We start from the raw sequence: 22934 nt of genomic DNA on the forward strand, positions 1-22934 counted from the left end.
CAAGCAGCTCCTGCCATTCACTCGCTGAACCTGCTATTTTGCTCTGGGAATAATGGTTATTAAGTTTTGTTCAATTCACTGTCTGCAGGAAGGAAGTATATGCAGGCCAACTGTGGGGGACAACTGAACGCCAACAACAGGAAAATAATGTGTTAATTATTAGGACAAGATTTTATGAATGCACTTGGTACACTTCCTTGACTATGTGTGACTTCATGTCAATTGCTTCCTAGAGGGACAAGCACACTCTGGGAAGCTCTTACTTGAGCTGTCAGTATCTGCACAGTTCGTCCGTATGCAGAATAGGGTGTGAAAAAGGGCTAGAGCTTGTGAAGATATACCCGGTTGAACTAACATCCTGCGACTAGGATTATCATTGGACGCAACATCAAACCCCCCCCCCCCCTCCCACCCCCCACTTGCAGAACAAAATCTTTGCGAAATCTGCTCCGACGTGAGAGTTACAAAACAAAAGGGTGATATTGAGACAATGTATTATATGCTGAAAAGTATGTACACATGGACAAGCAAGAACCTCTATATTATCTCCTATTCAAAGGAGACAGTGAAGTGTGTGAAAGTGGATTAGCAACAACCTGAGTATCGTTACAAATGAAGCTGCCACCTGGTAAGTTCTATGTCAAAATCAGGGAAGAAAGCCATCCCCATAAATGCAGATGTAATACCAAGCAGTAATCAGTGATTACAGTGGAGCTCAAGGTGATTGCATTATTGATTGGTCCTGCAAATCCTTCATGGTTATATTGTATGGCTTTGCTGCTGATGATTTGGCATGATGCTCATTTCAGGAAGGTGTCAGCTTGGGTAGGCTCAATAAGCATAATTCTGTGAAGATCCTCCACCATGCTGATTATTTGCTTTAGCAGGCAAAGGCGCCCATCCAGGGAAGCCACCGTGTAGGTGCTCGGGGAGTGCAGAAATTGCTCCTGAATCAGGCTGATGATTCCTTGCAGAATTGTTATAGGTCTGCAGAAAAGACAGATACAATGAGAGAATTGATTAGCTACATCACTGCATTACAAGTCTGTCGGGGAGATTAGCACTAGCAGATAGAAAAGCCATCCAAGTGGGATCCAAACTTTCTTTACCATTCCAGCATGGCGATAAGCATTACTCTGCTGGTGCTGAGCCTGATAGTGCAATGCGGAGTCATAGCCGGTCCTGGATATATCAGACGGTGCAGGTGAATTTGGCGGATATTGATGAGGTGTCCTTCCTGCGCCCGGGAAGCTTACCCAACCAGAAGCATCAGCATTGCCCTGAGATGAGCTACCACCTTGATGCACCTCTTGTTGAGCAGATGGCATATCATTTCCGAAGTTCTGATGCATATTGTCACCCCCGTCCATGTAACCATGTTGTTGCAGGGGGCGATGAGGCTCATAGGAGCTCAGTTTTGTGTATGGACATGTAAATCCACGGCCAGCAGACATATTGTTGCCTAGCATCAGGGTCTCTGGTGATTGATGGATGGAAGCACTTGATGTGAATGGATGTGCATTCTGAGAAATCAATTGAAAGACCTGATTCAAATTTCTACAGTACATAGTCAAGAATGTGGTACTCAATCTGAAGGCCAAGTATCAACATTTCCAAATTCCTCATAAATGCAAAGTACTGTATCTCACAGATACAGAGTGGGCATCGACATGATGGAATCACAAGAAGGGATGAAGATCAGGGAAATTTCTCAGGGTAGATCGAATGGAACATCTCAGCCTATTATCTGATAGTCCTCTGTGTGAAGAATTACCAGCAATGATTGCAAATGGTTAAAATGCAATAATTCAATCAAGAGTCTGAGACAAGGAAGGACAAATAGGTTACAAATAATCTGCATTTAGGAAACTGCAAAGACTGCCCAAAACACGAGTTATAGTGGTAACTGGCAACCAAACAACAAAACCCACAAGCACGGTCTATCTTTACTCGTTGATCTACAATTAGTATTGCCCTTTCAAACATTTGTAAAATCATGAATACACTTGGCAGTCAGTTTTGCTTGTGTATTGTCTGTCTGTTGCGATCCTTTAGCATATATGCTCAGAAATTTTATATGGAGCTCCAAGGATTGCAACTAGATGCATTCTCTGAGGTTATTTTGCTAATAGAAGCTAACATTAAGGATGCCTTATGTCACCTTGTCATATCATTTCAATGTATAAGTCAAACATCCTATTTTTTCGATTGAAACAGTCACATGGCACCATCTTATCACTTACTAAATCACATTAAAAAAAAGAAGAAAAATTCCATGCCTCTGAAGGTACAATCACTATGGTATCAGAATTTTCCGTTTCCTTTATGATGAAATCAGCTGAGAGAAAAGGCCAGCATCAAGCATCCCATAGAAGGGGAAAAATAGAACTCAACACTACCATACCTCTGACATTTTCCCTGGACGCTGAATTGGGCCATATCTTGAGCACTCGAACAGGGCATCAAGGACTGGATCTTGAGGATCCCTAAAAGGCGTACTTGGGGTAGCTTCTGATGAACAACTCTGTGGAGAAGAATCAGCCAATAAAGAACAAATAATGACCAAGTCATTCAAGGGTTTGACAATGAGAAGGAAAATAATTAATGATGTCTGCTTTTAGACAGCTGCAATGCTCGATCAATATGGATTTTGAAACAGAATAGGATAATGCAGAAGTACCCTTACCACATATATGAAACTGACAAAGGTTCGACAGTTTCAATGAATACAGTATTATATTGCCTTCTTATTACTTACCAAAGCACATCAGAATAGCATAGAAGATCTTTTCAAATAACAATCTATTCAATCCCCTTAAAACTATGGCACTCCATAATTCAAAGATTTGCCCATTTTCTTTTAGGGAAATGAATTGACGAAAACGCACTTGATTGTGTTATCCATTGAAGGAAAATTACACAAGCTAAAAGCCCAAAATTTTCATACCTCTGACGTAGATGTTTTTGGGTGCTGAGACCCTGCAGCACTGGATCTTGTGGGTATAGATGGGGTGTCTAGGAAGGGGCATCTAAGAAGACGACGAAGTTCTGATGGTTGATCAACGTTTGCCACCAAATCATTCAGCATCAATGATATTCCATACTGTGGAAATGAATAAGCAACCTAATGAAAAAGAAGTGGACATATCAAACAAAAACTTGGACAGTTGACGATTTTTTGAATAACTTGGAGAGACAGAAAAGATCATGCAAACACAAGGAAAAGATGATCAAGACCAAACAACAGTAAACTAATATAGCCAAGCCAAATATGTTTACTGTAGATCCTGTAGTTTCCAATCGATCATGGTCAAATACATAACTGAGAAGTCATCTGGTTAGGCATTGGATGTTGCCATTAACTAGTTTGACTTACTTAATAGCAAGGCCAAGGACAATAGTCAACTAGGTGCACTGAAGAGTGTTAGAATCATAAGCATAAATGAGCAAACTCAGTAGTCAAATGCGATAAATAAAGAAATTGTACCTGTTGTGTTGGTGGTGGAAAGAGTTTATATTCATGAAACTCAGAACTTCCAAGAGCCTCATTATTTCCCAAATCATTTCTAGAGGAACTAGCCACATTATTTCCAAGAGCCATGGGATCAGAACCAGCTTGTACTGCACAGGAACTCCATGGACCATTGGCACGCAAGGCTCGGACATTACTTCTTGATGCAGTTCCAGTGTCATCCTCCGTGTTCTGAACAACTTCTGTCCCTTTGTCTAAACTTACACCATGCGACTGAGAAGCGACTGATGACTTGGCACTGCTTGAAGGTGATGAAAAATTGTTCAACAGTGATCCTGAGTTGATAGGCATTTCTGAAATTGAAGAGCACTTTAATCAGTAAAGGTGAAAAAAGGGGAGCTTTGTCTATGAACTTAAAATTGGTACATAGATCAACCAGCAAAGAGATGAAGTCATCATGAGTGCTTCAATGTTAAAACGCTATGTGATATATTGCGAAATGTCATCAACAACATATCAATCCTAAACCTTAGGCCTTATGTATGAAATGCACCTCAATGTGGCCCCAAATCCTACCAGTCCAGACAACAAGAACTCCTTAAAGGACTCACTATTATGAGTTGCAGCAACTGCAGATACGCATGGCACAAAAGAGATTATACAACTGACAAAACCTCACCCACTACCGACCCCATTGTAAGCCAAAAACTATATTAATATGTCAGTACGCAATTCAAACAACTAAAGCACTGGAGAAAAATTATCTGCAAGCAGTTAAATTCCCATTCGAATCCTAGAAATATGGCTAGAACAACAGACAAGTATATCGGTCTGACCTGTTGCATTAGAAAAGTTTTTGAATAACAAAATTTTGATTTGGCCTTCATAACTCACCTTGAACACTGCTGGAATCATCATCAGAGCTTTAATTTGATTGAATCATCAGAGAAAACTTACACTGCTCTTCTAATTCTGCAAAGACATTTTTTATTGGCTTGCATTGCAAAAAGCAGAAAATGCACATGTCTGCTTCTAATATGGCTGCAAGCGCATAACCTAACAAGACTAAGTTGTCGACTTTATTACGCTTCTCTCGTGTGACACCTAAGCAAGAACATCTATGGAAAGTTCAAAACAATGAAAAGCATATCAGAAAATGATGTTCTCTTGTATTGAATAAGAAGGAACTAAAGAGAACGGTCTGGAGGCAAAAGAAAACATCAAAAGGCCATCCGGTTGTATAATCAAAAGTGGAAACAAAGAAACAAAAGAGCACTAACGTTTCTTGTTTCAAATAACATGAGGTGTTTCTTTGCTTAATTGCACTTCCTCTAAAGACTAACCAACCACAAGAACGAAGAATGGATGGAGTGCACAAAACCTGGAGAAAGGAGCCTTGGCAGGGTGAGGTCAAAGTGATTGTAGCATTGCTTGAGCATTTTGTAAATCATTTCTTCGGCGAAACAGGGCATCATCTCCTTTATACGCTCAACTTGCTCCTTCCACTCCATCGGTAACTCCTTTTGGTCCCCTTCAGTGAAATGGGGCACCCTCTCCTTTATACACTCGAATCGGCCCTTCCACTCTATCGCTGACCTCTCGCTGTTTTTCCCTGTCTCTGTTGAGGAGTCAATCAAGAAGACCCGAATTTGATAAGCTCATCAGAATGAAAATAAAAGAACAAAATGAGAAACTAAATCAGCTGCACCCACTCGAAGGGTTCGCGTTTTTCTTTTTGGCTGGAGACAGAGGGTTCACGTTAAATCCGAACACAATAAAAATGGGTGTCTCTTGCTTGATGGCATGGCAATGTCTCTCACTACTAAACCAAGAACAAGAACAGATTGAAGGGGCTCACAAAAACCTTGAGAAAGGAGTCTCCGAATGGCGAGGCTGGAGTCCATGTTGCATTGCTTGAGCATTTCGCAAATCAATTCTTTGCCAAAACGGGGCACCTTCTTCTTTATACGCTCGACTTTCTCCATCACCTCCATCGGTATCGACTCTCTCCTTTTCTCTCTCTCCACTGAAGAGTCAATCAAGAAGACCCAAATTCGACAGTTTCACCAAAAATGGAAAATCAAGAACCAAAAGAGAAACTCTATCAGCTGCCACTGATTCAAAGGGTTCACGCTCAACGCAAAGAAATCAAATGATGGCGAGGCAACGGCTCTCACGACTAAACCAAGAACAGGAAGAGATTGAAGGAGAGTAGAAAGAACCTTGAGAAAGGAGTCTCTGAGCGGCGGCGTCGGAATCCATCTTGCAGTCCTCGAGCGCTTCGTAAATCTCTTCTTCGGTGCAATTGGGTAGCACCTCCTTTATGCGCTGGACCTGCTCCTTCCACTCCACTGGTACCTCTCTGCTCTTCTTTCCCATCATCCTTTCTTTCTCCATCGAAAAGGGTCGATCGAGAAGATCGGAGGCTGCTCTCTCGTTCTATAAATTCAAATTATGAGAAAGAGAAAAGGGATGGTTCAGAGGCCGAGTGATTTTGCACCGTTCGCTGACAGAGGAAGGACTCTGTTTCTCGCATAAAATAGAGATGGGTGCTTCGAAGGCTCACTTCACCAACCGACCTTTTTAACTTCCACAACGGTCAAGGTCAGCGAATCCCGTACTTACCGTCATGTCCTCGTTCTCCTCTATTGTCCCAAACGGGCCGGGCCGAGAAAGTGGGCCGTAATCTCATTCTCGATCTCAAACAGGTCGACCAAACTAACTTGGTTCTTCACACCAAAAAAAAAAAAAAAAGGGTTACCCGTTTAATCTCTAGCTACAAATTAAGTACATACGTCAAAAAAAAAAATCACATTAAGATCCTAATTTTTTTAGATTTTGTTCATCATATAGAATCGAGTTATGCATAATTTAGTTTCCAGCCATTATTTTGAGATTTTGTCCCATTCCTTAATACAAGGTAATGAGAGTCACACTCACGTGACACTTATGTGACTTATGGATATGATCAGCCCCCGGCGCTCTAGTGCTAACACCGAGTAGGGGTGAGCATGGTTTGGGTTGGACCGCTTCACCTTCTAACCTTAACACTAACCCACACAATGTTGGTCAAATTTTGAGACCAATGATAGATCCTATTGAGTATGAGACCAAAGACTGGACTGACCTAATGGATTTGATCTTGTTTTAGTGTCAATACATGACCAACTGATAATTTTTTTGTTTCATTTTTTGTTCTTTTTGAAGAGGCAAACCTACAATTTTAAATTACATATCTATCGACAATGCGGCGTTGTGCAACCAAATTATAAATATCAGTACATATTTAACAAATTTGAAATAAGACAACAATAACAATTTCACATTTGTTAAATGCAACAAACCATAAAAACAATTAAGACCAGTCATAGAGATATGAGACAAGATGGGAAGTTGAGCAGGGCAAGTGGAAAAGTTATTTTCTTCAATTTTGTCAAATTCAAGACTAAAAGGACAAAGAGGACAGAAAAAAAAAAAAAAAAAAAAAATGAGTACTAGAAGAGGATTCGTGAGAAGCCATTTAATGCTGTTTATGTCATTTTGGATGCCGTGAGGAATTGTTTTATGATATTGGCACCGTTTGACTTAGGGTTTTCTCTTTAGAATATATATAAAAAAAAATTATAAATAATATATAATATATATAGTCAGGGTTGGTCCGAGTTGGATCAACTCTAAACTCCCAAGACTGACGATCAACCAACACAATACTAGTCTAGGGATCCCAGCACCAAGGACCAACCCAATTCCTTTAGGACCTAGACTAGGACCAGCGAATGGGCGGTCCAAAGTCGGTCTAGGGTTAACCCTGGACCAATGCTCACCCCTAGCACCGGGCTAGTGCTGGCACGGCCTAGGGCCGGTGCCATGTGATGCAGGCCTGGCATAATAAGCACCCAGCAAGGCCCGGTGCGCATAGCCCGAGGGCTTTTTAGCCCTCGTTCAGCAAGCTTTTTCTTGCATCGTGCGAGGCCCCTCTGACTTTTGTGCAAAGTTCCGCCGAACTTGTGTAAGGTTCCGCTGCATTTTCAAGACCTTCCTATAAATAGAGCTTCAAGTTTGGTAGTTGGACGATGACAGTTGGGTCTACTAACAAGTCGCGCAGGAGAAAGTGCGAGAAGAGGAAAGTCGAGTTGAAGAAAGAAACGCAGAAGGGGGGAAATTGTAGATAAACTGTGTTGAAGGAATGATTTGGAGGTGGCTTGAAGGCATGATGCACGTGTGCCAATTCACCGAGGTGTAATATTAAGGTACGCAATCTAAATAGACATAATCATGAACTTGACTGCCGATGAGCCCACCCAAACTATATGGGCTCGAAGGATACTTTTGGGCAAGTTTGGACAAAGGCAATCTAGTTATGAAGTCTAGCCGACCATGTCGGGCTCATGCCAGGCCAACTCGACCCAAGAATTTTATACTTAAAATTGTTCTTATAGGCGAGCTTGGGCAACAACAAAGTCTAGCTTAGGGTAATATTTGTGCTGGCGATACAAGCATTAAGCATTTATCTTTTATTTAGTAGTTTGTACGATGAGTAACACTTTTCGTCCTATACCTAATGTTATCACGCACGTCACTCAATGTCATAAAAAGCTATGTTCTAGATTCAATCTCTAGCCCCATTTGGTTGGACTTTCCCAAGGGGCTTCCGGGCCAAAGCCCCTTGGGAAAACATTTTGTGTTTGGCAATCATTTTCAAATGCTACTTGGCCAAATATCAGCATTTGGGATGCTGAAAGCCCAATGCTGGGGAGGACCAGCTTTGGGCATTGGGCATTTCAGAAATGCCGGTTCACTGTTCATAATCCACCGTTCATCTTCTTCCCCCTTTCTTCTTCGTTCGTCTTCGTCTTCCTCGCCGGCTGAGAGTGCGGCTTCTCCGGCAGCCGCCACCGCCGCGTGGGAGTCCCGCGTCCTCGGTGACCACCGCCCGAGGTGGCGAGACCGCGACCCGGGCGGCGTCGCGGCTCGAGCCCGCCGGCGACGCCGCTGAGGCCGCGCGGACTTCAAGCCGCTAGATCGCCGTCCGGCGGCCAAATTTAGCGGTCTTGAGGCCGGATCGGCCCGCCGGACGGCGGATCGGCCTCCGCGATCTCGAGCCGCCGAATCACGGTGGTCGGCGGCGAATCTGGTTGGCCGGCGGTTGGCCGGCCGCCGGAATTTGATTTTCTGATTTAAATAAAAAATAAAAAATACCAAAAGTCAATTACAAAGCTGAATTTTACCAAACGGTGTTTATACTAAGTTGCCTTTCAATGCTACAATTTACCAAACGGTATAACATTCCCACAAACCCCTTTTCTCGAAGGTATTTGCGTTCTCCAAATGGCGTTTCAAAGTTGAACCAAACGCCCATCCCTAAGATGATTACTACTTCGTACGTGCTGCCACCTTGACTGGACCGGGTTTGAATGGCAGGTATTCGATGTGATGCTTCAATAAAAACACTACTAACACGAGGTTTGCATTAAGTATAGGACGAACCTCGTCGTATGGTTTCGTAAATATTTTGAGTTTGTGCTTCCCGATCACTAACAGTAACTGCCAAAACTTCCCTTTTGCTTTATATAACTCGAAGCAGTAACATCACGTCCATGGAGATTTCCCAATTGGGTTGGTTGAACAGATTTCATCACCTGCTAATCGCCTCCCCCTCCCAATGAGAGTTGAAAATTGGATCTGGGTTTTGCGAATCTTGGTCAAACTACCTGTCAAGAACCTTCGCTTCTTCAACCACGGCATTGACTTGCAGGTGGACTGTTTGATTGGTATTCAAGAACGTGCCCATTTCTCTTCCAGAAGCTACCGGGCTGTTCCTGCCTACCTCCTATCGTTGTGGTGTCGTCATGGAAAACAAACCCTTTCTCTTGAATCCTAGGGAAGCAGAGGAATCCGGCATTTCGGTGGGTGATAATGTTCCCTCCGGCACACGTGATGTTGCGGATGATGCCAGTATCGCTGTTCCGAGGACGCCCTGTTCTTCTTCTTCGTTTGCCGATTTCGTTGCCAACTTGAACAATCCGAAGAAACTGCTGATTTGCCGTTCACATTCTGCTCCTTCCTTGTTCAGCAGCATCAAGGAGTCGGTTCCCGACCTTCTAAATCCTGGACGTGCCCCTGAGTTGACCTCTTCGATTGTCCGCCACGCGTTGATTGCCGTCCTGGTGTATTTCTTGTTCGGAGTTGCCGTCTACATAACTACTGGAAATTTCGAGGGCCAGGAGACGGTGAGAGTCATCGATGCTGCGTACTTCACTGTGGTCACGCTCTGCACGATCGGTTACGGCGATATCGTCCCAAGCACCACATTTACCAAGCTATTCACTTGCGCGTTCATCCTGGCAGGGTTCGGGTTACTAGGGATTCTGCTCAATGGATTGGTCACGTACATCTGCGATCGGCAGGAAGCCATAATGTTGAGCACCGTGGATGAGAACAGCTTCAATGCGATGGTTCGGACATATATGGTCGACAAGGAAAAGGGCAGGATGAGGACAAGGATCAAAGTTTGCTTGGCTTTGGGTGTAGTCTTCATTAGCATTGCCTTGGGGACGGTGACGGTTCGTTTCTTGGAGGAATTGAGTTGGGTCGATAGCTTTTATCTGTCTGTCATTTCAGTGACCACCGTTGGTTATGGAGATTGCGGGTTTACGACTGTGGCAGGAAGGTGTTTCGCTATAGTGTGGCTGCTATTGAGTACGTTGGCCGTTGCTAAGGCGTTTTTGTACCTAACCGAACTGAGAGTCGACAAGAGGAATCGCCTGATTGCAAACTGGGTTCTCCAGCAGAAGATGACTTTGGGGGATTTAGCCGCTGCTGATTTGGACAATGACGGATATGTCAGGTACCTATGACCCTTCACTCTATGCATTCCATTCTGCGATTTAGCGTACTTATACATTCTGGTGAAGTGGTAGTGCTCTTTGTTTTGATTCATCATCTCCCCTTTTCGACATGCATCAATTCTATTTAGTTTCTGCGCTGGAAGTAAGCTATGAATTAGCACCTTTGGGAAAATTTCAATAATGACTGTACGTGATTCTGTGTTCTTGAAGAAATAGTTGATAGTCCAAGGGCAAAAGAAATAGTTGATAGTCCAAGTGGTAGTTTTCTTTGTTTTGATTCATCATCTCCCCTTTTCGACATGCATCAATTCTATTTAGTTTCTGCGCTGGAAGTAAGCTATGAATTAGCACCTTTGGGAAAATTTCAATAATGACTGTACGTGATTCTGTGTTCTTGAAGAAATAGTTGATAGTCCAAGGGCAAAAGAAATAGTTGATAGTCCAAGGGCAAAAGAAATAGTTGGTAGTCAATGATTATGCACGGGATAGGCATCACATAATTATCATTTGAAGTGAAGAATTTTGGGTGAGGGGCGTCCTGAAAGTAGATGTGCAAAAGACTGACGTACTCACGGCAAATCGGCAGGTAGAAGAGCACGTGATAAATGGACTAACAGGAAGATGAATGAGGAAGATAGAACATACTAAGAAATATCAACAGACATGATGGTAAAGATGCTCAGTCAGACATGATCACCACAGTTTAACAAGTATAGTTAGTGAGGAATGTTAGTTGTAGCTAGCAATAGCAGAAACAGCCAAGATATCAACAGTAGAACTGCATTCATCAATTAGATGAGAATTCAGGCAGATGCAGAACCAATAAAGCATGACAAGGACAAAAGTTAGATTGCAGAAGATTAAGTCCATCGGAGACCATTGTATCATCTCTTTTCATTCCTTCATGTATGTTAACTAGTTATATTTGTAGTGATGTCAGTAGGATGTTAAACCATTTCGATAAGATATATGTTGTCAGGTTGCAGCACTGGAAGTGATTCTTGCAATCTAATTGAACTTTTAACCGCTAGATTGTGAAAGAGAGTATGATGCGAGGCCTGCAAACAAAGCTGATCTTTCATGTGGCCTTAACAACTAGTCTTTTATGTTAATTGAAAAGAAAAAGACGCACCAGATTGCCTGTTCAGTAAATTTTTGAGAGCACTCAACCCTCTTTTGAGAAAGATTGGATCCCATTGTGAGAAAGGCGGACTGATATCTACTTAGAATTAGTGGCTTGCAAGATCGAAACAAGTTATCAGATGAGTACATCAGGGCATGAGGCAAAAGAACAGAAGACTTGATCTTTCATTAGGTTCAAAACCGGAAATCATTATGGTAGCATTCTCGAATACAGTACCGGCATTCTTCAGAGATTGTAAGTCACCATGACATGATAAATCTAAGCACCAGAGCCTCCAATTGAAGGCGAAGCAGAAGTCAGACAGAAGCGATGCTGGAAAGACAAAGGAAAACGACAGTAACAAATGGAAGTACTCTAGAATATTAGGTGGCTAGGCCTTATAACATAGCTAGCATAGCAGTTTGGAAGCGAAAAGACAGTTTGGTCTAAATCACATGGACGATAGTCTACACCAGAAGGATGCCTTTTTATAGATGCTCCATTTGAAATTTATAATGAGAACCGAGATTTAAAACGAGCTGGAAATTTGATATCATTGGTCATCCTATTACCATGTAGTTCTAGAGAGGCTTTACCTTCCTTGTCTAGTGAGTGGTAGATAATATGTTCTTTTACTGAAGAACACATGCGAGGATGTGCCAATGATCTTCATTAGAGCGTCGACCAAACACAAGAAGTGGTACCCTCCTGAAAGGACTGTTATCTAGAGGAGTAGTTCTTGATTTCTCTCCTTTCATGATGTGCTTGAAAAGGAAACTATTCGAGAAAACTTTTATAAGTATTTCCTAGCGTATGGTGTCCAAAGTCATGTGTCCTCTAACAGCAACAAAATATGATCTGAATATGGCTTCTTCGTGTCTTTTATAGTTCTTATTCTGGGAAATGATTGTTTCTTGTTTGATGTCTGTTTGTTCTATATATGAACTGAGCACCTCTTTTTAGATAGATCAATCCTTATGTAGAATTCTAACTTCGTGTTGCTGGCAGCAAATCGGAGTTCATTGTCTACAAGCTAAGACAGATGGGAAAGATAGTAGAGAGAGATATCGCACTGATAGGCAACCAATTCAATGTTTTGGACACTAGGAAATGTGGCAAGATTACCCTTTCTGATCTCATGGAAAGTGAATGATTGGAGGAGTGAAGTGTGGCATGCACTTGGGAAGCCCAATCCTGGTGCTTGTCTGCTGTCCTTTCAAGCAAAAAGAAAAGCAAAGAGAAGGCAATCAAATCTTTTGGGGCATTTTACTACCAGGGGTACTCGATTGTCTAAGTGGTGCATCACGCGTGCTTGGAAAGATCAATGCGAGCCGGACGGTATGAAGCAGAAAATCAGGTAATAAGAGGAATCGCCACTAGGAAATGTCTTTGGTCATAAAATTCTTGAGAAACGAAACTTCCTTAGACACCTCCTGATGCTGATTAACATGCTTTTCCTGTTTATTCAGTGTATCAGCTTACCAAATTTCCAAGAATACTGCATAGAGAGACTGCCTCAACATACTCGCCCTTCATTGTTCTTGTTCAAGCAATATCGACTCCCACCAACATGCGAAGTATAGATAAAATTCTTGAGTTTTCTTTTCTTGAAATTCCTTCAATGTCCAGAAATTTCTGCAAAATTTGCGGTTTTAAAGATTTCTTTATGTGTTTCTGTCAAGAGAGGAAAGCAGACTCAGTTCCTGATTGGTGAGCCAAAATTTGAGAGATTAAACCCGTTATTGCATGGTGTTTTCACCACAGTAGATACAGAAACTAGGTAAAAATTTGTTTCTTCATTTGCGAAAACTGGTCTAGTCGGGAAAGAGAAGACAGTAAGTCTCCACTGGGCCTTTGGCTTATCCGACATGAGCATCTAGCAGAAAGCTACCTGGGCGAAAATCAGACATTGATCGTCCCAAATATTTGCAATAAGCATAACCTGGGAAGCCTTTTCAATCACGTCTACAAAATTCTCAACTAGTACATAATCAAGTTGAACAACGCATCCTAGGGAATCTCCTTTCACAACTCCAAAATCCTAGCTGCAGTTACAATGAAAACAAAAGTAAACAACGACGAGAGATTAAGTCACACTAGAGTCCTGCCGGTTCAATCACTTGGCATTCCCTCAAAGAGCAAGAGCAACACACCAGCCCTGGCTTGAATCTAGGAACAAAGAGACCCGTCCATCGCAAGTTGCGGGAAACAAAAATTATACCATATAGCTTTGCATCAAAATCAGGCGCTTCAGCTACACCGTCCTGTTCAAGATTCAGCCGACAAATCTCAAGGCAAAACATAGCAGTTCTAAAGAATGTGTAGATGCAAGATTTTTCAAATGGTGCACTTCAACTCCATGGAAGGAATTCCATTGTCTGTTCCAATATACAGAGTAAAAGGCCGTGGAGTGTCACGTCGTCACATTGAAAGATGACAGGATCATACTCATATCAGAAGTGACAAGCATATATATGCCCGTGAAAGAGAAAAGATACCCAAAAACAGAGACGAACAATCATCATCTTCACTTGCCAAAGGAGGAGATAAGGAAGAAGGGCTAGGATTGCTCTCTCTCTCTCTCTCTCTCTCTCTCTCTCTCTCTCTCCCTCCCTCCCTTAGCAAGTCAAAAGAGGCGTCAACTCATGTGCTAACCTAAATTCATGCATACTGTCATCATGATATTTAGCAGCAATCATTGCTCTGCGGGAGTCCACAAGGAAGAGAATAATTTTCCATTCTCTTTTTGAAGATCTGTAGCAAGCGGGCACAGTCCGAGAAGTCCATTTTCTTAGGATCTTGCGGGATCGTTAAAGGACTTAGTTTTCAAGTTCAAAAGCTCGATCCTAGTACTCACGAAATTCATAAGCGGTTAAAATCACGCCATCATCTATCAATTTAAATTTATACTTCAATTCATGTTGGAAATGTTGTGGGAACTTGTCCTGCTAGGCATCAGCATCAGAAATTGGTTGCTCTAGCAACGTGCCGATGCCACATTGAAAGAGGTGCATGTCACCTTTTCTCTGCCACCCCACATGACTTTCGATTTGGTAGGCTGATGCTATCAAGAGTAGGACCCACGTGAAAGGATGTCCAAGACGGTTTCGGCCCATGACTATTCCTTCCTAATCACAAATTTCATTTTCACGGGTCATTATCCCTCCCTCCCTCCGTCGAGCAGCCCATGATTGATTAGTCCATAAAAAATAAATCACCCAAAAAGGAAAATAATAATAATAATAATAATGATAACGTCATATCATCTACCTCCACTCCACACCAACCATCTTGACATTATGGCGTCGTCCCACAGTCCCCATCAATTGTCTATGCCGCCCATAAAGCTCAACCATAGTGCCTATGGCATATATATATTGTCATTTAATTTCTTCTCTCTAGTAAAAATCTGTGAATTTCTTTTCTCAACGTGTCCATGATTTCATTGACATTTACAATATTTTCAATATTGAATTCGGAACCTAGCATCAGAATGCGTGAGCACTAATCGTTTAGAGTTCATGTGATTTGTGATTCATCCGGTTCATATGGACTTGATTTGAGACAAAAATTTATCTCTCAAAGAAAAATGAGCCATCACGATGTGTGCACTAAGTAACATCGCTCATTTCGGTCATTGCACGTTTGTTGACTTGCAAAACATTAGGAAAAGCTCCTTATCAAACCTTTTCTTTGTAACAGCTGCTAAACCCTCATGTTAGTTACCGCCATCTTGTCGAGAAATAGAATCCCTCTCTATCAGGACTACCTGTGACTCAAATCTTACTGTGCTTGCTACCAAGACTTACATTAAAGCATTCTTGCCGTTTTCTCTGCGAGATTAATAATGATAATTTTCTCCATTTTGTCAGAAATTGCACCGGTCCCAACGTTCTGACCCCTCTCTATCAATCTACATATGCCTATTCAGTATTCCCTAGACTCATATTATACTCGACGATAGACCCCCATAAAATATGTTGAATATATTCGGTGCCAAATGATATCGCTGATACATTAATGGTACGTACACCTACCCTTTATAGTATGTCATACGCCAAAAGAATTTATTGCCATGCAATCTCTCTCTCTCTCTCTCGCTCGCTCGCAAGATATTAGAATGTTTCTAGGAGAAATCTAATCGTGACCCAGCTCATCAATCTTTTCTTTTTCATTGCTCAATATTTATTTATCGATTTGTCATTTTTCTTGCCGGAAATCTGTCAACTGTTTGACCTCCTCGTTCCATTCGAGGATAGTTTTATAATCGTGCGAGTATCGTGTGAATTCCGAATTTTGACTTTTGCTGTCCCGTTATGCATTTTCGGCACATAAGAAACATATGAGGGAGTCAACTTTTGAAATAAATGGAGCATCTTGGTGCACTGCACATGACTCACGTCAAAATAATAAATATCGATCTGTCGAAATTGTCTTTTTATCGACCTCGGTTTATGAATTAGAGAAAAGCATCATTATCAGTGGAGCGGACAATAGAAAACCAAGTATACGAACGATTAAATATACGATACATATAGGAATAAAGCTTCAACGCTGAATAGATTCTCTCAAGGGTCAAAGCTCTTGGGTAGTGGTTGAAAGGAGTCATAAATGTTTCCAATCTCAGAGCGAACCTAACCCTAACATTTTTCTTGCTTTCACACGGAGAAAGAAATAAGATAGATGCTACTGTTGAAAACAACGTCAGCGGATTTAGTTATGGAGAGATTAATGTAAGAAAAGAACCTAAGTATAGAAAATTCAGAACATCATTGACGGTTGGACGTTTCGCGGAATAATGCAAGCGACACCTTCTGCAGTGCCTTATCGCCGACGGATTCTGTCCAGATTTGCTCGTTGATCTCGAACCCAACTAAATGGCCTATTAAAAAACATGTCAAGCTCGATATTGCGTGTTTATATGTGGGCTAATAATGTGGAGTAGAAATTGAAAAAAGAGAGATTAAGTACAGAATATGGTAGAAAAAACCACTGAAAACCGTGGGATGAACAAGTTATGCTAGATCACGTCCATTTCCATGAGGAACCCTAGCCAGATTATAAAACATGGAAGCACTTCAGAAAATTGCACCGGAGGTCTAAATTTAATTTATATCTCCAATTTAAATTTGGTTTAGGTGTCTATTAATTCGTATCTCCGTTGGCATGTGGTGAAAGACTGAGCAACAGAACCAATTAGGTTTAGGTCAAGTTGTGTGTTCTTGATGTTAAACTTACAAGTGGGTTTCATATAAACACGCAACCCCACTACATATCAAGGAGTGATTGGAGGGACTGATTGATTACATGGTATTCGCATGCTAATGTGGCTCTGGATGGTCAATGAGGTTCAATCACCATTTAGGATAAAACAAGAGAATGCGGGATCAAAGAGAGCAAAGAGGAGTCAAATGAAGGATCTACCTAATTGTAACGGCATGACAACGTGTGAAAAGGATGTGACCAGTTATTCCTAGGACAGGGAAATCGATGAAGAGACCGGAAAAGTCGATGATAAAATAGCAGATTAGCTCCGGCAAAAGTTTTAAGGTCTCCTGTGTCCATATCTAACCGGATAGTGAAAAAAGAGAGGTGATGAGAGGGATATGTTTTCTAGGTAGTGTCAATATAACCTTAGAGAAGCCGCGTTGGCTCTCTCTCTCTCTCCCTCCCTCCCTCTCTACTTCTTGTTTTGCTTGAAGGAACATGGAGGCTATTGGCGGAATCATGGGCAAGTGGTGTTTGAGTACTGTCTGGCCTCTCTCTATAATATGACCAGCTCTCTACTAATCAACAATCTTAATGCTAATTAATGAAGACTTTTAGGTATAATTTGGCGCGTGGCTGTTGGTCATAGATTTCACTATTCTAGAAAGTGAGAAACCTAGCTATATGGCCGCAAGCGATGGCTCAGCATCCTGGTGTGGGTTCACAGATTTATGGACCGGCAGTTGTAACAAAGTCGCCATGATGAGGAAGGTTGCGTGCACCAGAGCCTGTATAGTGATTATGCGCGTGGCTGTAAATACTGTTGCGAGATGTATGGTAGATACGCATCGTGTTATCCATTTCTTGACCGCTTTAGTTTTTAAGAAAACCGCCGTCTACCATATGACGTCAGAGCACACGTATATGATGAGTTCAAACCCTAATGCTCTGTTTTCCTGTGTTGCGCCTTCTGATCTTAGTTGACTTAGCTATATATTGTCGATATGAATGATCATGTCTTCATCTTGTGCGTACCCTTGTGAAAGAGTGTCCAAATTCTGACGGTTCAGACTTAAAACATCGAGTAAAGCAATTAGGATATTTAAACAAAGCCTGTATTAACAAAGTTGACAAGTAATAGCTTAGTAAATTGCATGGCGACGAAGGTCAACATATGTGTACAGTATAGATGTGGAATATTTTGTGTGGCATCTGTACTGTTTTTATTCTCAGCCATAAATATGACCAAGGTCCGATGCGATGATTTTTCCGTTCTCACTAAAACCCGATTGAAGATGGATACGTCGGTATCTGGAAGATTGATTCGTGTACCGTCATACCTAACAAGTAACCTGCCCTCCGTTGACCAGGAACTCTTAAGAGAAGAATACAATCGATGCTTTACATAGCTAGTCGTGACAGGCCGAAAGAAAAAGGCGTAGGGGTCAACAATCTCAAGCTCTACCAAGAGGGGTACGACTCAATGAGGTTCATATTTTTCATTCCATTGTGCGGACATGATGTGATTTTCTCAGCTTCTTGCATAAGACTCGTTGAGGTTGTCATTCTTCCACGCAGTATCACGCAAAGCTCGAGTCATCCGTGACACCAGCTGTGAGCCCTTAGTAAGATACACGGCCTGCGACAAGGGACCATGGTGGGTGCGACAGACTTACAGTCTAAAGCTGTTGTTTAAGTCGTGTTGGAGTTCTGATCCGAAAGTTTAAGATTTTAGGTCTCGTGATGTGCTGCAGTTAGGCCATTTTCATTGTACGTTTGAGTAGTGTGTGGAGCTCTAACAAAAGGTGTGCACCTTAAAGTCAACTTCATCAAAAAAAAAAAAAAAAAAAGGTTGAGTGCGAGAAGAGGTTTGCTAGATTTCCATGGGCATGGGCAGCAGATTGTACACATACTGTAGGCTCCCACCCACTGCCCTAAAACAGAGAGCATGGAAAGTTCAAGTGAGATGATTAAGCTTTACCGATGTTAAAGGAGCACTGATTGTGCCTCCACTTTTAGAAGGCACTAGGAAATAGATATTTCCTTAATCGCATATCTAGTATCCAAGTGAAAATAGTCTCACCTTTACTGGAAAACCAAGTAAAAATGTCGTGATTATACTGAATGGAGCGATTTAGTGGTTAAAAGACAAACTCTTGTGCATGGATTCAAGACCCAACATGGATGCACCGGGCACAAATGATGGCATTCACTTATTTGAAAGATTCACTTATCTAAGGTGATTTTGTCATCACGAAAAAACAATTATCAAATCAAAAAATTAATCATATGGTGTGCTATGAATGATATTAATAAGTGCTGATGTCATTTCCTAACATAGCTCGATAAATGGAGCTAACATCTCTTCCACAATTATATCACAATAGAAATGTTTAAATATCGAATTCATATCATTTAAAATTTCTCACATATGAGCCAGCTTTACACATCAAACTTCATAGCATGGGTAATCAAAAAACTGATGAAGATGGCATCTTAGTGTGATTTGTGTTATAACTTATGCCTCATTTTTCTTTTTGACTTGGTCATAATTTTCACTTTGGGGATAAAACGAGGTTGAATGAACCGTTCTAAATCTCTCCCTTTTTCTAGACACATGCATAAGATAGTGAAAACAAAAAAAGAACCATTCTTTTTAGGGGGGTGTTTGGATAGTGAAATATGTTTACACGACTCATGGGAGATTCATACGGTCTAATGGTGCGTGAGGAGCCTAGAACAATAGCGACAGACTCTTGGAAAGAATCAAACGTTTGACGAGAAGACTGCCAAGAAATTCCGGGGCATGACCAAAGAGATGACGCATTTCACAAGTAAATTAGGCGGGTAAATAAAAATAAAAATAAAAACTAGGCGAGTAAATGAATGGGGGGACCCACATAAAGGAAAAAATAAAAGTGAATAAATTCCCACGTGCCAGCTATAGTCAAACGATGGTTTTGGGAGCCTGGTCCTTCACACGTGTGATCTTCCCTTCTCATTTCTTCTCATTTCCCACAAGAAGAGACTATGAAATGGATCATCTAAGCGTAATGAATGACCGCACAAACAAAACTTCGATCATTCAAGCATGATGAATTTAGAATTCTTGGCAACTTCAATGCACTTTAACAATTTTCACCCTGCATTCCGGACACATAGAATTTGGGCTGATGTGCCTATTCATCCGCGGCCAAGGGCACGTAGCCCTTGCCTCACATAATGGCGAGTAAATTATTATCATGACTAGGGATGAGGATCGACTATGCTTGACAGTAGGCAAGATGTGTTGAGAGTCAATTCAGGTGTGATCAACGTCTCGATGAACCTTGATTCTCTCTCTCTCTCTCCTGGAATGTCTCGGTCGAGCTAATGTGACACCCACACGATACCACATGAGTACCATGTGTCGGCAGACTAGCTGAAATTGCCACATGAATGGCCACTTTTAGCCCCTTTTTTGCTGGACTTTTGATTGTAAGATAGTCAAAGTGCATAGTTGAGAAGAAATGATATTTACCCTAGAAAGTAATTGAAAGTCTAGCAATCCAAGTACATAATGCAACCAAAGTTTTGTGAGCAGCCATAACATATACTTTTTTTTGTTCGTGTTGCAGGTTGCTTATCTTGTGTCAAACCCATAATTTGCACAGCGTCATCGATGCTCCTAAACGAATTTTAGGTCTCCATCGCTGTGCCCACAATCAAGAAAGCGCGTCATATGACTTATCTTATACCCTACAATTTTATAAGACTGCATAGCATTATATATATACACTTTCAGTCCCGTTGGCAACTACTAGAAAGGGAGGGAATAAGCAAAGAAAGTCCAAGTCATCATGCATCGGCAAATAATTGAGGTACCAAGTCAAAAGCTATCACTTTTTAATTTATTTTCGGTGTAAGAAACACGAACATTGTCCAAAATAAAATAGAGTCTCTCTCTCTCTCTCTCTCTCTCTTTCTCATAGGCCTTCTTTGACACAGACACAAAGCTTTAAGGAGCTATCAAAAAGCGCTCTCACGCATCTGGTTTCTCTCCAGAACACTTGCTCTCCCTGTGCTCCAACTTTTTAGTTTCTTCTTGTTCTTTTCGTTTCGGTCAAATTCTTGTTCTTGATCTTCTTCCTCCTCGGCATGTCCGACGACAAGAACAATGACCCTTTTAACTACAATCCCTTCTACACCCCCGACAACATCGGAGTCGTCAGCCCCCCGGAGTTTCGATTCTTTGACGACGATAGCACTAATCTCTCCATGTTCACTCATCATCAACAAGCTCCGCACAACCCCCAAGCGCTCAACCCCAGTCCGTTCATGAGCTTCACCGGCTGCTTACGCAGTTCGGTTGATTACAACACCTTGTCGAGAGCCTTCGACCTGTCTTGCTCATCGTCCGAGGTTATCACGCCAAACCTAGACGAGGGAGGTTCCTCGAAAAAGTGTTCGATCACTGAGCCGGCAGCCACGGCGAGCGAAAACGGCCCACTATCTCCAAATTCTTCGGTGTCTTCGTCTTCTAAAGAAGCGGCGGTCGAGGAAGATGGAGATAACAGCAAGAAAGATGAGGATGATCCAAAGACCACGTGTAATGATGATGATGACAAATCCAAAAAAGGGTAGGGTTTTGTGTCTTCTTTCCTTTTTCCTTTTTCCTATGTTTTGATGTGAAAATGGAAAAATATGCTTTTCCTTTTAACTTTGGTCAACGGGATCACTCTCTCGTTGGGCTTTCAACTTCTTTTTGTCTAAATCTTCGCCTAACTTTCGAAGAATTTGTGTATACTTTTGGAGCTTGAGTTTATCCGGGTCAAGAGATTGAAAAGTGGGGGATTAGAGAGTGAAAGAACTCCTGCCCGCATAGCTCAGACACGAAATGTGTCTTTTTTGGTAGCACATGAACCAATTTATATGAGGTTTTTTGCATCTTCAAATATTATTCTGTCACTCATATTATGCATCGCTGTGAATTATAACAGGAATAAGCCGAAAAAGAAAGAGAAGCGGCCAAGGGAACCACGTTTTGCCTTTTTAACAAAGAGCGAGATCGATCATCTCGAAGATGGATACAGATGGAGAAAGTATGGACAAAAGGCGGTCAAGAATAGCCCTTATCCGAGGTTTTTGTCGCTAAGATTTGTTTCAGTTTATTTGGCAAAAAAAGAAGTAGATATAGACAATATGGGAAAATTTTCTATAAAAATTGATTATCTGAGAAGATGCTCCTTCTAACTGATCTTTAGAAAAACAAAAGAGAGACTTGTATTCGTCCAATGTCAAAAGTTCAATAATCGACGACGCCTCTTGCAATTCTAGTATTATTAGTGATGAAGCTGAGATTTCATTTTGATTGCTCATTTCCAGGAGTTACTATAGGTGCACCACTCAGAAATGCACCGTGAAGAAGCGAGTGGAGAGATCGTTCCAGGACCCATCGATCGTGATCACAACATATGAAGGCCAGCACAACCACGAGTGCCCGGCGAACCTCCGTGGCAATGCGGCCGCTGCCGCTGCTATTTTGTCACCTTCATTTTTTGCATCGCCATCAGCAATTGGAACAACCTTTCCTCACAATTTGTTGCTGCCTCAGTTTCTTCAGATGAGGAATCCGAGTCGAGCCAACTCCAGCAATTCCATGATGTTCTATCCCCAAACCCTAGCTCCACAGCAGCAACAATTCCAGCCTCCTGACCATGGTTTGCTTCATGACATGCTCAATTCGGTCGTCCAGAAAAAGGAGCCGTGACTGGTTAATCCATTTTTATTGCTGTAAGTCGTTATGGTATCCGAACCGTAGATAGGTCATGGCGTATTATATTTGTGAAACTCTTGTCAAGACCTGATATACATAAACACAAAGCATGATTCAGTTATCGTTTGTGGAAGATCCCGAGTGCCTCTTGGCATGCTTTAGCGGTTGATGTGGCTGTGTCCATCAATTCTGAGATTACTGGAATTGCTATGAGGAACAGTATTTTCGGTTTTTTTCAAGTGAAGTGCGGGAACAACCCGTGCTGTACAATTGAGATGACAGTAGGAACTTGGACACAAAATGAGAAGGCTAGAGTTACAGTTGCCCAACTGAAATTTAACCCTTTGATTGTTTTATACACAGCTTCCTCTTCACAACTCTTTTTTCCCCAGGTAAATAAAAGTATGTTGCTGCAAAGATCATCAGATATATACACAAGATTATTCTTTTCTGATACAATGAATCTTCTGTTTATCTATAACCCCTGTTGTCAAGCCACTCCGGAGCTGCCGGAGCTTGCTTAGTAGA

General features: G+C 41.7%; 4 protein-coding genes across 5 annotated transcripts; 2 read left to right on the plus strand and 2 right to left on the minus strand.

The window, feature by feature from the left end:
• Positions 1-461: 461 nt before the first annotated feature.
• Positions 462-5084, minus strand: LOC104427316. The gene is made up of 6 exons (XM_039304191.1): positions 4854-5084; positions 3488-3825; positions 2948-3124; positions 2405-2524; positions 1110-1523; positions 462-987 (listed from the first exon to the last, which is right to left on the minus strand). The coding sequence occupies exons 1-6, from the start codon at positions 4981-4983 to the stop codon at positions 832-834; spliced, it is 1335 nt and encodes a 444-aa protein (XP_039160125.1). The 5' UTR covers positions 4984-5084; the 3' UTR covers positions 462-831.
• A 142-nt stretch (positions 5085-5226) lies between these two features.
• On the minus strand, positions 5227-6009 carry LOC120289781. The gene is made up of 2 exons (XM_039305132.1): positions 5695-6009; positions 5227-5498 (listed from the first exon to the last, which is right to left on the minus strand). Exons 1-2 carry the CDS (start codon positions 5867-5869, stop codon positions 5227-5229), a joined length of 447 nt encoding a protein of 148 aa, XP_039161066.1. The 5' UTR covers positions 5870-6009.
• Positions 6010-9128: 3119 nt separating this feature from the next.
• LOC104425045 (two pore potassium channel c) lies at positions 9129-13124 on the plus strand. 2 transcript variants are annotated; one of them, XR_721581.3, is made up of 3 exons: positions 9129-10319; positions 12452-12800; positions 12913-13124. XR_721581.3 is itself a non-coding variant. In XM_010037619.3 (2 exons), exons 1-2 carry the CDS (start codon positions 9322-9324, stop codon positions 12594-12596), a joined length of 1143 nt encoding a protein of 380 aa, XP_010035921.2. In that variant the 5' UTR covers positions 9129-9321; the 3' UTR covers positions 12597-13124. The 2 variants fall into 2 exon arrangements, 1 of the variants encoding a protein (XP_010035921.2); XM_010037619.3 differs by having other exon boundaries at positions 12452-13124.
• Positions 13125-20611: 7487 nt separating this feature from the next.
• Positions 20612-22707, plus strand: LOC104425047 (WRKY transcription factor 71). The gene is made up of 3 exons (XM_010037620.3): positions 20612-21270; positions 21631-21771; positions 22016-22707. The coding sequence occupies exons 1-3, from the start codon at positions 20789-20791 to the stop codon at positions 22398-22400; spliced, it is 1008 nt and encodes a 335-aa protein (XP_010035922.2). The 5' UTR covers positions 20612-20788; the 3' UTR covers positions 22401-22707.
• Positions 22708-22934: the final 227 nt, after the last annotated feature.

The sequence above is a fragment of the Eucalyptus grandis genome, chromosome 11 (assembly GCF_016545825.1).
Source record: "Eucalyptus grandis isolate ANBG69807.140 chromosome 11, ASM1654582v1, whole genome shotgun sequence".
NCBI lineage: Eukaryota > Viridiplantae > Streptophyta > Magnoliopsida > Myrtales > Myrtaceae > Eucalyptus > Eucalyptus grandis.

Bases quoted from the DNA above. Each gene is read 5' to 3' on its own strand.
- LOC104427316 (XM_039304191.1), bottom strand. From the start codon at position 4,983: ATGGAGTGGAAGGAGCAAGTTGAGCGTATAAAGGAGATGATGCCCTGT. The intron at 3,125-3,487 runs GTACAATTTCTT...CTTTTTCATTAG, and splicing joins TTCCACCACCAACACAACAG to GTTGCTTATTCATTTCCACA. The intron at 988-1,109 runs GTAAAGAAAGTT...TCTTTTCTGCAG, and splicing joins CTTATCGCCATGCTGGAATG to ACCTATAACAATTCTGCAAG.
- LOC104425047 (XM_010037620.3), top strand. From the start codon at position 20,789: ATGTCCGACGACAAGAACAATGACCCTTTTAACTACAATCCCTTCTAC. The intron at 21,271-21,630 runs GTAGGGTTTTGT...GAATTATAACAG, and splicing joins GATGACAAATCCAAAAAAGG to GAATAAGCCGAAAAAGAAAG. The intron at 21,772-22,015 runs GTTTTTGTCGCT...GCTCATTTCCAG, and splicing joins AAGAATAGCCCTTATCCGAG to GAGTTACTATAGGTGCACCA.
- LOC120289781 (XM_039305132.1), bottom strand. From the start codon at position 5,869: ATGGAGAAAGAAAGGATGATGGGAAAGAAGAGCAGAGAGGTACCAGTG. The intron at 5,499-5,694 runs GTTCTTTCTACT...TTGACTCTTCAG, and splicing joins TCAGAGACTCCTTTCTCAAG to TGGAGAGAGAGAAAAGGAGA.
- LOC104425045 (XM_010037619.3), top strand. From the start codon at position 9,322: ATGGAAAACAAACCCTTTCTCTTGAATCCTAGGGAAGCAGAGGAATCC. The intron at 10,320-12,451 runs GTACCTATGACC...TGTTGCTGGCAG, and splicing joins GACAATGACGGATATGTCAG to CAAATCGGAGTTCATTGTCT.